We start from the raw sequence: 14916 nt of genomic DNA, 5'->3' as shown, positions 1-14916 counted from the left end.
TCAGGGTCTGCTTTTGGTGGAACTCAAAATAACATAAAAGTCTTTTCTAAATTTTTATCAAGCTCATGTTACTTAAGTAATTTTTTTTTTTCAAACTTAAAGTTTTAAAACAGTATCTCAGCACTTTCCTGACAATGGCAGTTTGTGCTTGTCTGAGACCAGGTGTTTTCTTCCCATGGAGTAGGGAGTAGGGAACAGGTGGGGCCAAGGAGGGCAGAGCTGTCTGTCGGGGTCTCTGTCAGGACCTGCTGATCTGAGCCTCCCAGCCCACTTCCCAGCTGGGCCTCTGAGCTGCCCCTGAGGCCAGGGGCACCTCATCACTGCCAGCACCCTCTTCTCTCAGGTCTCGGGGTGCTGCTGGCTCCAAAGCCCGCCCCCAGGTCCTGAATGATCTTGATCCCTTACAGGCAGTTTGCCGATCCTTGGCCTCCTTGGCCCCAGGACACGGAAGCACACAGGGCAGAACTTGGTCTCCTTCCGCACTGGTCCCAGAGCCTGGCTTGTGCTCACGGGGGTACGAGCTCCACAAGTGTGTATTTATCTCGCAAGTGAACACGCATGTGACCAGCTGCCCATACCCATCAGTGCGGCAAGGGCTGGAGAGTGAGCTGGGCAGGCCTGGTGTGGCAGGTTCCTGCCCCTGCCCCCCAACGTGGCTGTGCCGGTGGCCTGGACCCTCCCCCTCACAGTGTGGTGCGTGGCCTGTGGCAGGGGTCAGTGGGGGGAGCAGGCCACTGGCCAGGGCAGCTGCTGCAATGAGTTGAAAGGAGGAAGGCCAGAAACTGGGGGCCCCCAACTGGGCTCATGGAGAAGACAGGGCCTAGCTGACTCTCTCTAGGTACAGCTGTCCTGGCCCTTGGTGGGTAGGACGGCCTCGGCTGCTCCAGAAACTCTGACATCTTTCGGGGAAGGAGACCTCAAAGTCCACTGAGGCAGAGAAGTTTTAGCGCCAGTCCAGGCCCTCCCTGAATCTCAGGGCCCTTCATCCCTCACCTGTCCCCCACCCTACACCCACCCACTTCGGCTTCAATCTGGGTTCTGAATCTCTGGGAATGTTGGTCGTTCCACCTGGCCCCTTCCCAAGACCCCTTCCTGGAGCCCTGCAAAGCCAGAGGACGGGGTGTGGGCAGGGGGGGGGGACACTGGGAGCCAGGCACTGCCCGTCCAGGGGGCCTCAGGCTTGGGGCTCTCCTGGGAGTGCCCACTTGGCCGAACGAGAAGGAGGAATTGTGCGTTTGGCTGGAAACCCTCCCTGGCCAGCCCTCTGGTGCTCCAACCATCTCCTTTCAATTACAGGTTGCCTGACTGTATGGGAGTCAAAGCCACGTGGAAGGAACGGACTCAGGTACAACAGAAATTTTTTTGGTCCAAATGGGACCAAGAAAACAGCCTCCGAAAGCAAAGAAGTCCCTTTTTTTGTTTTGTAAGGACCCCTTTCCTAGTTTTCCTGTGCCGGCACCCATAGAAAAACCTCGCGTTGGGGGCACTGGAGTGAAGAGTGGAAGAGACAGTCCCCAGGGCACAGGCGAGGGTGGGAGAGGGTTCACGTCCATGGCGGGGAGTGGTCAGGTTTTCAGACGTGGAGCACTGCACCCCGAATCTCAAGGCCTCCCTTGAGATTCTGCAGCCATGCAGGTGTGGGGGTCACCTGCCCATCCTAGCTGCATCTCCAGACACCTGCCCGTGCCTGAGGGGCGACAGAGGCCTGCAGAGACACCGGGTCGGCTCCCTGGGGGGCAGACACGGCCCTGGGGAGTGCTGGTTTGGGGCCAGTTCCAGCTTCCACTGGGAGGCAGGAGCAGTAGGTAACAAGCTGAAGGTCACACAGGCTGAAGTGGGCATGGCCCTCTCGCCTCTGCCCAGCACTGTGGCCCCCCCCCACGTGTCCCCCAGTGCCCAGGACAGCTTGGGTGCCCTTGTCCTGTGGAGGAAAAGATGCCACTGCCCAGCTTGGCTGGACTGTCCTTCTGCCCTTGGCTTGAGCACCACCAGAATCGTCCTCCTGATCTCAAGTCCCCACCCCCCAGGCCTCTGCTGGATGCTGATTCCTCCGGGGGTCCCCCGGCCAGCCTGTCCAACTTCAGTCCCCGGTCTTGTCCCACCCAGCACTTTCTGGTTTGTCTCTCCCTCGTGATAGAGCCACGACGGACAGTGGGGTCTCCCACTGGCCACGCCCTGGGTGCCCTGCAGATGTATCAATGGCTCCCTGGGCCTGGGGGCTATAGGGTAAGGGTCGAGCCATTTTGCCGGGGGCAGGAAGGAGCCAGGTTCCTGAAGACCCACCCTGGGCCTGGGCCTGGCAGCGACCTGGATGCAAGCCCTGCCCTGGAACTGATGGGAGGCGCAGCCGCTGGCTGTGTGGGGGGACCACCGTGCAGGGTCATGGGGTGGTCGGCCCTGCGGCCAGTCATCCCTTGGGGGTGTTGTGTCGCGCCTGCATCGCTTGGGGGTCCCCAGAACAGGCTGCATGGTGTCTGTGTCCCGTGTGGGGTCTCCGGGGTGTTGCAACCCCAACGTGTGTAGTAACCCACATCGTGCTGCTCGGCGTCCCTGTCCTATGTGGGACGTGGATCATCTGGCCTGGCGTCCCCATCGCCTGCGTGGGGACCCCGGGGGCTGGGAGGTGGGCGGTGGAGGGTGTGCCGCCCCGTCCCGAACGCCCCTCAGCTGGTTTGCGGTTGTAGTGGGGATCTTGTGTGGGTTTCTGGGCTCTGGCGGCGATGCGGCGGCGGGACGGGTGCCTTCGCAGCCTCGCAGGAAGCTCCCGCCACCGGATGGGGGGCCCGGGGCGCAGCCGCCGCCGCCGCCCCCGCCGAGTGGCCTTCCGGCGGGCGGGCCCGAACGGAGCCGAACGGGGCTGAGTCCCGGACGGGCGGGGCCGAGCAGAGCCGAGCGGAGCCGAGCGGAGCCGAGTCGCGGCCGGGCGTGCCCGAGCGCAGCCGAGCGGGCCCGAGTCCCGGGCCGGCGGGCGGGCCCAAGCACGGCCGAGTGCGGCGGAGCGCCGAGCGCGGGCGGGGGGAGCGCGCTTTCCTGGAAGAGCCGGACCGGGGGGCGGGCGCATTCCTGGCCGGCGCTCGGCTGAGGCGGACGCGCGGCCCCAGACGACGCGCGGGGCGGGGCGGCGGCGCGGGGCGGGGCGGGGCGCGGGGCGGGGCGGCGGCGTGAGCTCAGCGCCCGGCGCTCAGTCCGAGCTGGAGCGAGCCGCCGGGAGGATGTGCGCCGAGCCCCGCGCCGCCGCCGCCGCCGCGGTCTGAGGCCGCCCCACAGGCGCTCCGCCGCCCCGGAAGCCGCGCGCGCGCGCGCGCGGGCGGGCGGGCAGGCCGCGGAGCCGGGCGCGGGCGGCGGGGTGGGTGCGGGCCAGGCCGGGAGGCCGGCGGCGGGCGCGACGCGGCCGGCCAGCGCCGCCGGGACGAGCCGGGCGGGCGCCGCGCGGTGGGAGGAGCGGGGCGGCGGCGGCGGCGCGCCGCGCGAGGACGGCCCGGCGGGCCCCGCGCCCGCGCCCCCGCTCCTCCCGGGCCCCTCGGCCTCGGTCGCCGCGGCGATTCGCGCCTCGCGGCGCCGGCACCTGCCCGCGCGCCCCCCGCGAGCCCCGGGCCCGCGAGCGTTGGCGTTGGCGTTGGCGGCGCGCGCTGGGGCATGCCCCGCGCCTAGGGCCCGGGGGGCGCGCGGGGGGCGCGCGGGGGGCCCGGGCGGCGGCGGCGGCGGGCGCGGCGCGGGGCGCGTGGATGTGGCGCCGGGCCCGGGCGGCGGCGGGCTCCAGCGGCGGGACCCCTTCGCCCCGCCCGCCTTCCCCTTCGCTCCCCCGGGCGAGGCCGAGGCCGCGGCCGTGATCGGCCGGGAGCCGGCGGCGGGGGGAGGCCGGGGCCGGGGCCGGGGGCGCCGCCGGGGCGCGCGGGGCAGCGGCGCGGGCCGCGGGGGCCCGGGCGCGCGGGAGCGGGAGCGGCCTGGGGAGCCGGAGCGCACCATGGAGGCGGCGGCGGGCGGCCGCGGCGGCTTCCAGCCGCACCCGGGGCTGCAGAAGACGCTGGAGCAGTTCCATCTGAGCTCCATGAGCTCGCTGGGCGGCCCGGCCGCCTTCTCGGCGCGCTGGGCGCAGGAGGCCTACAAGAAGGAGAGCTCCAAGGAGGCGGGCGCGGCTGCGGTGCCGGCGCCGGTGCCCGCGGCTGCCGAGCCGCCGCCGGTGCTGCACCTGCCCGCCATCCAGCCGCCGCCGCCCGTGCTGCCCGGGCCCTTCTTCATGCCGTCCGACCGCTCCACGGAGCGCTGCGAGACCGTGCTGGAGGGCGAGACCATCTCGTGCTTCGTGGTGGGCGGCGAGAAGCGCCTCTGTCTGCCGCAGATCCTCAACTCGGTGCTGCGCGACTTCTCGCTGCAGCAGATCAACTCGGTGTGCGACGAGCTGCACATCTACTGCTCGCGCTGCACGGCCGACCAGCTGGAGATCCTCAAAGTCATGGGCATCCTGCCCTTCTCGGCGCCCTCGTGCGGGCTCATCACCAAGACGGACGCTGAGCGCCTGTGCAACGCGCTGCTGTACGGCGGCGCCTACCCGCCGCCCTGCAAGAAGGAGCTGGCGGCTAGCCTGGCGCTGGGCCTGGAGCTCAGCGAGCGCAGCGTGCGCGTGTACCACGAGTGCTTCGGCAAGTGCAAGGGGCTGCTGGTGCCCGAGCTCTACAACAGCCCGAGCGCCGCCTGCATCCAGTGCCTCGACTGCCGCCTCATGTACCCACCGCACAAGTTCGTGGTGCACTCGCACAAGGCCCTGGAGAACCGGACCTGCCACTGGGGCTTCGACTCGGCCAACTGGCGGGCCTACATCCTGCTCAGCCAGGACTACACGGGCAAGGAGGAGCAGGCGCGCCTCGGCCGCTGTCTGGACGACGTCAAGGAGAAGTTCGACTACGGCAACAAGTACAAGCGGCGGGTGCCCCGGGTGAGTGTCCCGCGCCCCGGCCGGGCCCGGGGAGTGAGTGGGAGGGCGGGCTGCGGAGAGGGTGGGGGTCCCTCTTGGGCCAGGGGCTCTGCTTCCCCTACATGTGTCTCAGGGTTTGGTTTGGTTTGGTTTTAAGGAAATTTGGGGTGGCGTTGGCGTTCCCGTAGATGGCCATGTAGTTGGGAGGAAGGTCCTCCCGTCCGACTCCTAGGACAAGCCGCTTCCCTGGTTGGGGGCCTCGAGAGCAGGCCAGGGTGGGTGAAGCCTTCCTGAGGCCCATAGCCGGTGCCCAGCTGGGCCGGGAGGGGCAGGCTTCAGACCTCGGACTCTTCTGCCCTGAGTCCCGGGAAGTTTGATCCCGGCTGGGCCCAGGCTGCAGCTGGCAGCCCAGGCCTTCCAGGGGCCCAAGGAGGTGTCCGGGCCGAGTTGGCGGAAGGGACCCGCCCTGGCCCTAACGCTCCTGGGCTGGCACTCAGCGGGGCGCCTGCCCCTGTGTCCTAGCAGGCAGAACTTGGCCAGGCAGGGCCTGTTTGTGCCTTGAAGGTTTGGGAGACAGGCACTAAACCGAAGCCAGGTGTTCGGGCCGTGGTGGCAGGGGGCCGAGACTCGGCGACTCCAGCTCTGTGTGTCTGCCCTGACCTGCCAGGGAGTGGATCCCAGAGTCCCCCGTGTGGGGGCGAGGGCCACTTGGCACTGGGCTCGGGGACTGGTCAGCGGGCACCCGGGGCCCCAAGTGTCAGGGTAGCCGCCGGCCTGCGATTTGTTTTGGACGCGCACGTTTCCTTCTCTGCTTCTCTCTAAAACGCTGAAGGGCGCCGCGGGGAGGGCCGCTGGCCTAGGCCCCGTTGTTTGCCTGACGGAGGATCTGTGTGATCCAGCCTGGCAGCTCCCGGGCCACTTGATGCCGAAACCATTCAGTGGGGTCCACACTAACTTTCTGTGACATCTCCCCCTCTCCCCGAGTATTTGTAACTTTTCTTTTAAATATCCAGGCTTATTAAATTGCACACACAGAATGCTGCATTGGCTCAGTTATTCTTGGGAGGCCTGATTAATTCAGCTATTGCATCAAACTTTTTTTTTTCCAAATGTGAATAGATGCTCCCGCCCGGTTTTCTCTGGGCGCCCCTCCAGCGGAGTGTCAGAGTCTCAGGGAGCGGAGGAGGGGAGGGGAAGTGAGGGCCTGTCGCCTGCGCTCAGAGGGGGCCACCGCTTGCGTTCGTGGATTTGTGGTGTTTCTGCCCTTGGCTAGGCTGGCGCCCAGGTGGCAGCTGTCTGCAGACTATGGGGCTGGGATTGGGCGGGAGGGACAGTCTGAGTGGGCAGCGCTGGTGGGGGAGTATGCTGATGGGAACGGCCGGCGGCGGATCCCAGCAGGCTGGCCGGACCCTTCGTTTCAGACTGGGAGCTGGCTCTGGGTGGCGTGGTGGGCGCTCCCTGCACACTGGGGGCCTTTCTGTTTGGGGTGCCCGCCCCCTCGACAGCCATCGTGGCCCGAGGGAGCCCTGTGTGCAGGATGGTGGTGGGTTCTGGCCAACTGGGTAGGCCTGTGGTGGGTAAGCCCGTGGTGGGTCACTTACCCAGGGTGGAACGCAGAGGGGCTTGTCTGACAGGGTGTGTCTGTGTCTGTGTCCGAATCTGGGTCGTGTATGCTTGTGGTTGTCTTCCTGGGGTGGGCTTTTTGTTGCAGCTGCAGGCCCGGGCCTCGGCCCCCTTGCAGCAGGCTCTGCTCTTCTGGACACGGGTGTCCGTAGGCTCAGCGTGTGGGGCCAGGGACTGCCAGGTGAGAAGGCAGGACCGTCCCCTGAGCCACAGTCCCAGAGAAGAGGTCAGAGCGTGCTTTCGTGCCCGGTGATTTCAACAGATGGTCAGCGCCACCCTTTCTCCTTCTGTGCTCCCCCCAGCGCCACTCAGAAAGCTCATTCACTGGTTAAAAAAATCTCCCCAGTGATGACGAAGATGTGATTGCTGTAAACGATTGGGGTCCCCAGGCCGAAGTGTCAGCACGGCCTATCCTCGCAGTGGTGGTATGGGCCGGCGGTCCGGTGTCCCTCCTTCTGGGCCTCGGCCGTGTGGCTGGCTGGCCGCTCACGCGCTCCTTTGCCTTCCTGCCACTCCTCCACCTTGGGGGGCACTCCTCCTGCTGGCCTCGGCCGCTTATCCTGTTCCCGAGACTCTGCCCACTGCCTTGGCTCTGTGACCGTGCGGTTGGGAATTCTGGGGTGCGGGGTCCCTTTCAGAAGTCGCCAGCACAGCCTGTCTACATGCCAGGGACACCCCACCCGTGAGAAGGGGGGTTCTGAGGCTCAGGATCAGGGGGACCCATGGTCGCCCAGACCCTGCTTGTTCTGGAAGAAACTGCCTGGGAAGACCCACTCCCCGGCGCCCTGCCCGCCTCTGTTCGCTCCTCCCACTCCCTGCTTGACAAATTATTCACGGGTTGTGTTTTGATCTCTTCACTTTTCTCGTAGTTTATTGTAATATTTTTGATCTCCCGAGGCCGAGGGCAGAAAGGAACAAAGGGTGTGCTGGCACTGCTCTTGTGGGGGCCTGGGGTGCCGGGGCCATGCAGTGAGCGGAAGTGTGCTCCAGGTGCTGGGGGCCAAGGCGTCGCCGGGTCTCCTGCCAAATGGAAGCCCGCGTCCTCTGCCGTCAGCAGTGGGCGGGGGCCAGGGATTCTCGTGGGGTCCTGGTGCCCGACGGCCTTCGCTTGCCCTGCTGTGCCTGCAGCCTGACCACGGTGGGACGGCAATCCCTGTGGTCGCCCCAGCGTGGGACCGAGTGGGGGGGCGGGGCTCCAGCCCGAGCTGGAAACCCTTGAAGGTGGCGTGTCCATGTGTGCCAGCCGGGGCTCTCCTCAGTGATGCCCCCCACGCCACGGGGGCCCCAAGGACGTGCTCTCGGCCGTCCCACGGCTGTCGGGGCTGTCGGGGCTGCCGGGGCCCTGGCTGCTGTCCTCGGTGTCCCGCACTGGGCGGGTCTGACCGTGGAGCCCCACGGGGCTGCTCCCATGTCCTCGCCCTGTCCCTCGCTCCGTTCCTCACTAGCTGCCTGACCTTGAGCAAGTTTGCCTCAGTTTCCTCACTTGTGAAAGGGGGACTGTAGTAAGTAGTGGCCGTTGGCGGTGTTTTTTGGGGCATGTATAGGTGATGAGGTCATAGGCGGGGCGAGGATGTGTCTTTTTGCTGCTGGGAACGTGTGGCGAGGAGATGGGGGCCTCAGAGCCTTCCCATGGTCCCCTCCCCTTTTGTTCTGCCCAGTCGGCTCTGTACCTTATCTGATGGCATTTGAACCAAACTGGACTGGTGTTTTAACGGTACGGCTGCTATTAGTCGTGGCGGGGCGTTGGTGCTGCCAGCCTGCCTGCTGCCTGGGACGCACCCCTCGTTCCGCGGGAGGGCTCCTCGCAGGCCGAGCCGGCGGCGGGGGGGTGTGCTGTCTCCCTGGGGCTGGAGCCAGGCCGGTCCTTGTGTGGTTAAGAAACGGGCTCCTGGGAGCTGCTGCGCCTTCGGAGGGGCCCGCTTCTCAGACTGGAGGCGGGGATGGTGTTCGCTCACTGTGCCTGTCATTCAGACGCTGAGTCCGTGCAGGGGTCTCCTTCGTAGAACTGCCTGCACGGCAGGGGCTCGTGGGCCGATGCGCGCCGTGGTGTGTGTTGTGAGCGTCCACCGTGCGGTCTGTCTAAATTCCTAGCGCTGAAACAGTTTCCTTGCGTCACCTGATGCCGGCTCTCCAGTCAGAGAGCAGTGTTTTCTCCAAGTAGAGACCCGGCCGGGCTGTTGGCGTGGCGGAGCGTTGAGTCTCGTGGTCTCTGTTGGGGACCGGCTGTGGCTGTGGTGGAGGGAGATCGGGGCCTCTAAGCGGGCTGCGTGTGGTGCATTCAGGCTGAAATGGCCACGGGAGGGGATGGAATCGGGAACGTGTGACAGATTGGAAGGGGCTCTGGCCAGCATGCCTTTCCCGGCACTCCCTCTTTCATGGGGGGCTGTGCTCATCGGATGCCGTCAGGTTTGGCCATAGATGTAGAGGTCTGGCTGTCTTTTTGTTTTTTCTTTTTTTAAGATATTTGTTTCTTTACCTGTGTATCTATCTATCTATCTACCGATCTGTTTTTCTTGGCTGCGCCGGGTCTTAGTTGCGGCATGTATGCGGAAGCTGGTTCCCCGACCAGGGACCGAACCTGGGCCGCCTGCATTGGGAGCGCGTATCTTAGCCACTGGGCCGCCAGGGCAGTCCCTTTGTCCACTTGTCCTGCTCGAGGTTTTCATGGGGCTCCACGGTGATTTCCTGGCTTTGGATGCCCAACTGAGAAGGCGGGGTGCCGTCGGGAGGTGTCGCGAGGCCAGGCTCCTGGACGGGCCCTGCCCCTTGTGCAGGAGGACAGGGTCTGCGGGTCGGTCTGGTCCTCAGCGCGAAGGCCCCAGAGTGAAGGCCGGGGCCTTGTCAGAAGGGAAACAGCAGCTTGAGGAGCCTCTGGTTGCTGCGCTGAGCCCTGTGGTCAGCCGTGTGCGAGGGAGGGAAGGCGTGGGGGGCTGGCCCTCAGTCTGTGTGCAGTGAGCGGGCCACGTCTGCCCGTCTTCAGCCATGCTGCCGATGTCCAGGACGTCTCTTTGGAGCTGGGCGGGGCCCTCATCTCTCTTGAGTGGCCCTCGCCTCTGACCCTCCTGCCCCCCGGGGCCCCTCAGTCAGCGCGGGGCTTCGAGAGTAGGGCCAGTGGCTCCCACGCTTCCTTGCAGCGCGTCTGGGTACCGTCTGTCTGAGGTGCCAGGCGAGGCCCGCGAGGAAGTCTGGGGAGGGTGACCGCCGGGCGCCGGGAGGGCCTGGGGGAGGCGGTGCTTCCGGGCCCTGCGCCCCGGCTGTCTGGCGGGAGGTGTCCGTGGCCGGCGGCCGGACTCTCTGTGGCCCGGAGACTGTTACACAAGCAGCAATAATGTGTCTCTTTCTAAGGATTGCGAAAGTTGGGGAGGATTTCTCCACTGGAAGAATTATGCAAGTTTCAACTGAAATGTTTTTCAGAAGTTTCTTTGTTTTGAGTTAAAATACAGAGGCTGAATTATTTTCTTAAGATCTGTGAGAGCTGCGGGAGAGGGAGAAGGCTCCATTCTTCCGAGGGCCCTTCCTTCCCTCCTGCCCACTGGTCATGGGGGGATGGGGCGAGTCCAGGGGGGCTGGGCCCTGAGATCGTGGGGCGGGGGCTCCGGGCCACACGCATCCGTGGGTTAACGAGGGCCGATCCGAGCCTCAGAGAAGGGATGGGAAGTCGTTTCCGGGAGTGTGGGGCCCACGCGGTGGGGTCTGAAGCTGGTTTTGGTCGGAGTTGGGTTAGCACTGCGAACGGTGTCCGTGTGTCCGTGTGTTTGTGTGAGTGGAGTGGGGCGGGCGGGGCCTTGGGCTGCATGTGTGTCCACGGTGTGACCTGTGCCAGCGTGGCCCGGGCCCCCATGCAGCCCCAGGGCAAGCGGGGAGCAGACCACAGCTCTGATGCTGCTTTCTGTGAACGCAGGGCTGGCTTCTAGAAGTGCCTACTTCAGCGCGGTGGGACGGCCTGGGGAGCAGACAGGACGCTGTTGGGTATTTGGCGTTTGCGTCTCCTCTGATTTTACATTTTTGATTTAGAAAGACTCAACACTGCGACTTCTTGATTTTGCAGCTAAAGATAATTCAGGAAGTTGGCGTGGCTCTGTGGGCCGCGCAGCCCGCAGCGGTCAGGCCTGCCCCGTGGTCTGGGCTCTCCGGGGAGCCCTTGTTGCGGCCGGCTCTGGGGTTGTGTGTTTGTGGTTGTGTTGTCGGCTTCATGGGGGGGGTGTTGGTCTCGGCTGGGTCCCCAGTTCCGGGCCGGGAATACATACTCGTTGAATGACTCATAGAGGCATGAAATCACTAATCGTCAAGGTTTACTGGCAGCTTGGCTGTCGATGGCTAGAAAAGGAGTGAGCGGGGAGCTTTCCCGGGAGTGGACAGAGCTGTCCTGTAGGTGTCGGGCGTCCTGGCCCTGCTTCACACTTGCTTGGGTCTGCGTGGGGGGTTCGAGGGACGGCTCTCCCTGGACAGGCCTCGCGTGGCGTCGGCCCTGACGTGGCTCCCGCTGGGACGCTGGTGGGCTGCTTCGAAAGGAACATCTCTTGTTGAAAGTAGGCTCCCCGCGACGTGGCCAGCAGCGTGGAACTGGGCTGAATGTCAGGACTGTAGGGGGGGGCGATGGATGCATTTTGGGGTCAGCCACTGGGTGTCAGTGGTCCTGTGTGCCCGCGCTGGCCTCCCTCAGCGCCCGAGGAGCTGTTGGCCACGTCGTCACGGGAGCCAGGGGGTTGTGATTGGTGTCTGAGGACCTGACCGAAACCTGGGCCTGGCGGCACGGTCTTCTCCGCACCCCACTCTTCCCAGCTGGGCAGGGGCGCCCCCGTGCCTCTCCTGGGCCACGTAGCGTGTTCCGGGAGGGCCGAGGGTCTGTCCCGCTTCGTGTGCAGGAAACTACCCCAGCACGGGAGCCCACCTCCACATCCATGGGCCGTCACAGCCACACCCGCTACCAACAGCGCAGAGGGCCCCGAGCCTTGGGGAGGCCGGCGGCCCACCTGGCTCCGAGGCTGGGGGTATCTGGAGGGCCTGCGGGGCTGTGACTGGGGCTGTGAGTGGCCAGCTTTCTGGGTCCACGTCTGTTCTCTGACACCTCAGGGTTCTTTCATGTTTCCGTGGCCCTGGTTCATGGCTCAGGCCTGGCGGGTGGGCGAGGCATCCACGTGGCAGCGGCAGTGACAGGCGAGCTGGCCAGTGACGGCGTGTGCTGCCTTCACACCCGACCTCCTCGCTCTCCGGGGTCGCCATGGGCCTCGCGGTGGTGCTGGTGGTTCTCCCGCGGCCCTCGTGCTTCCTCTTGCCCGTCCTCGTGGACGCGTTCCTGTTTGCCCGGCGTTCTCCTCTTGGATCAACTCACTGCTGCCCTTCCACCCTTGGAACAAGAGGGGCGGGCCGTCGGCCCTGCGGACCCCCTCTCGCCCTGCGTGCGGCTGGGGTGCCTCACACAGGAACCCATGGGTCCAGCCGTGGACGGCAAGGTGCACAGTTTTCACGTGGACCCGCCGGGCATGGGCCGGGCCCTAGAGACGGTGGGGCCTCGGTGCCTCGGTGCTTCGTGTTCCAGCCGCCGCCGAGTGAGGCTGGGCTGGGAGGCGGGTGTGGTGGTCTGACTCCAAGACATCGCCTCCTGCGGGGCGGGTGTGTCTCTGGAACCGCAGGGCTGGTGCTCCGTGAGCCCCTGGAGGAGTTGGGGCAGATGGGGCAGGGGGGCCGCCGTCCTGCCTCTGGAGGAGGGGCAGGTGCATGTGTCCCATGAGTGGTTCTGGAAGCCCCTGGCCCCTTCCCACCGGAGGTCAAGGCAAGGCAGAGGTGCTGGGCTGCAAGGGGGGAGCCTTGGGGCCGGGGGGGGGTCTCTGCTGGCCTCGCCCTCCTTCTCCACCTGGGGTGGGGACCCCAGGCCTGGCGTGAAGCCCCGGGGGTCCCAGCCCTGCCCTCCCTGGTCACGCCTGGGGCTGCTGGCTCCCCTCACCTGCCGCCTCCTGCTTCCTGGCGTTCGAACCGCCCAAACCGTTAAAAAAATTATACTCCCCAGTTGAATGATATGCAAATGTAGTCAATTAAGCGAGGGGATTTTAATTAGCAGTTTAAGTTCATGTGTGAAGTGCCTAGCCTTAATTACTTGACAGTTTTGTTGTAAATTTGCTAAGTTTTTTTTTGCAGAACTATCAAAACTGTGATTTTTTTTTAACATCCTTGTATGTAATAAGTGTCGCCTAGTTTGCCTGACCCTAGTGGGTCTTCTCTGCATTTATAAAGCTCTTTAGGCTGTGAGACCAAGGTAGGCCCTGGGCTGGCCCCGTGTCACTCCAGGAGGCAAGCTGTGCTTCGCGTGGCCCCGGGCGGCTGTGCGGGGTCCTGGGCTCCCTGGTGGGGGACACTCAGGACCCTCCTTCCAGCCGGGGTCCGGCCACCTGCAGCGGAGCCGGGGCCAGGCCATGTGCCGATGGGTGCGACTGCAGAGGACCGCCCGGCGCTGGGACCCCTGCGGGCTGGGTCCCCGGCATCCCTGCCTGCCTTGAGGGCCCGGGGATTCTGAATCGCGCTTTTTCCCCACCGCGAGGAAGAAGGCCTCCCCTCCTGCCCCCCACCCCCCCGGCCGACAGCGCGGCCAGGCTGGCCCCGTGTCCAGTCTTTGTCGCGGGGCGGGCGTCCTGCAGGGGAGGTTGGGGCGTGTTGCTCTTCTTGTTGGATCCGTGTTGGAGTCTTCTCCTGTTTGGGGAGAACTTGCTTTAATTTTTCTGTCGCTGCTATTGAGGTGGTCTTGAGTCACTTGGGGGGTCTCCTGTGGTTTTTAGTGCCCCTCGGGATTTAGCTACCCGAGCTGGAGGCCTCTCACGCATCACGTACGTAGCTAGGCTTTTAAGTGTTCCATTAAACACTTACACTTGTATTGCGATTTCTCTCATGCGTGCCCGTGCCAGAGGCCCTGGGGTCCCCGGGGCTGAGGGCTGTGGCCGGGACTCCGCAGGGCAGCCCCGCAGCCTGTCCCCGCGGCGGCTGTAAGCGGGCAGAGGGATGGGGGCGCAGGCCGTGCTTGGGGGCTCGCGAGAGAGTCGTAGACACTCTGGGGCCGCTTGGGCCTGTGCCTTTGCTGCTACGGGGTGAGTGGAGCAGAGTCCTGCCCAGCAGAACCCACCACCTGAAGGGACCAGCGCTCGTCTCTCAGTGCCATGGTGACGTGTCTGTGACTTATAAACTGGGAGATTCAAGAGTGCCCCGAAGTCGGGAGGTCAGTTCACGCAGCCACGTGGCCGGTTCCACACGTGCCATCGTGTTACTCGTTTCGTTTCATCTAGCTCCTTCCTCCTCTTTAAAAGCAGATCCCAGGCGTCATCTCACTTTATGTTTAAGTGTTTCAAGATCCGTCTAACAGATACGGAATTGTGGAAAATCACCACCATGCTGCCATTAGCGCATCTAACAAAATCGTCGAGAATGTCTTAATGCCAGCCGGTCCCCGGCCTGTGTTCGGATCCCCGCCATCTCAGACACAGTCCCCTGTGGGGGCTTTGTAGGATCTGGGGCCGCCGTTGTGAGTGGGTGACAGCCCTCCCTTGGGCACATGCCCCTGTGTGCATGTGTGTCTGAGCACGTCTGTGTGTGTTTACAGCCACGTAGCATGTTTGTGAGTAATCTGTGGTATCGAGGGTCCTGGCATTTATTCTGCATCCGAGGGTTGGGCCATGTTTTTGTTATTACAAGTGATGCTTCAGGGAGCGTCTCCCCACGGATCCCTCACAGAAACCTCAACACAGCAGCGCGTGGTAGCACGGAAGGTCACGTACACCTGCCCCCTGCGTCCTGCCCCCCCCAGGACACCGCCCTGAACGTCCCCCTGTGTCTGGCCCTGCGTCCACGAGGCTGCTGGCTCCCGCCTGGGCCTTGTCGCGCGGTCTGCTGGCCTTGTTGCTGGGCGCGCGCCAGCCTGTCCCCACCCTCGTGTCGATGGACTCGGGGGCGCCTGCGAACAGGAGTGTGGAGCGCCCTTGGTGCAAGCGTGTGCACGTGTGTCTGGAGCACCGGCCCCTGCGGGGAGGGGAGGGGAGGGCAGGGCCTGGGCCCTGAGGTGGCCCAGATCAGTGGTCACCGCAAGTGCACCTCCTCAGACGCCTGGGACTTTCAGTGAGCTTCTTGTAGGAGATTCGGTGGCTCAAAGTGAGCTCCCTGGCCTGTTTCTTTCATTTAATTATTCACGCCCACGGTGTGTCTTTATGCGTCTCTGGCATCTTTGGTCGCGCGGGGTGACTGTGTGTGCTTAAATCCACGTGCACATTCCTGGGCATTTCTCAGGAGACTCTGACCCCCGCAGGGTGTAGGCCTTTTTTAAGGGCTCTTGATTTTGTTACCAAAATTCTTTCTCTAAATGGCGTGCCAGTTACACGCCCACGTTCCTACCGTCTCACAAC

The 14916-nt window shown here is 64.5% G+C and overlaps 1 protein-coding gene across 1 annotated transcript in view; it reads left to right on the top strand.

The window, feature by feature from the left end:
* Window positions 1-3918: 3918 nt before the first annotated feature.
* The window catches only part of SKI (SKI proto-oncogene), a 56855-nt gene continuing 45857 nt past the window's right edge, over window positions 3919-14916 (top strand). The window contains exon 1 of the mRNA XM_061185116.1: window positions 3919-4933. Coding sequence (XP_061041099.1) covers window positions 3965-4933 — 969 coding nt within the window. The 5' untranslated portion in view covers window positions 3919-3964. The remainder of the gene's footprint in view (window positions 4934-14916) is intronic.

The sequence above is a fragment of the Eubalaena glacialis genome, chromosome 3, assembly GCF_028564815.1.
Source record: "Eubalaena glacialis isolate mEubGla1 chromosome 3, mEubGla1.1.hap2.+ XY, whole genome shotgun sequence".
NCBI lineage: Eukaryota > Metazoa > Chordata > Mammalia > Artiodactyla > Balaenidae > Eubalaena > Eubalaena glacialis.
This window is presented reverse-complemented; position numbering and strand designations above follow the sequence as displayed.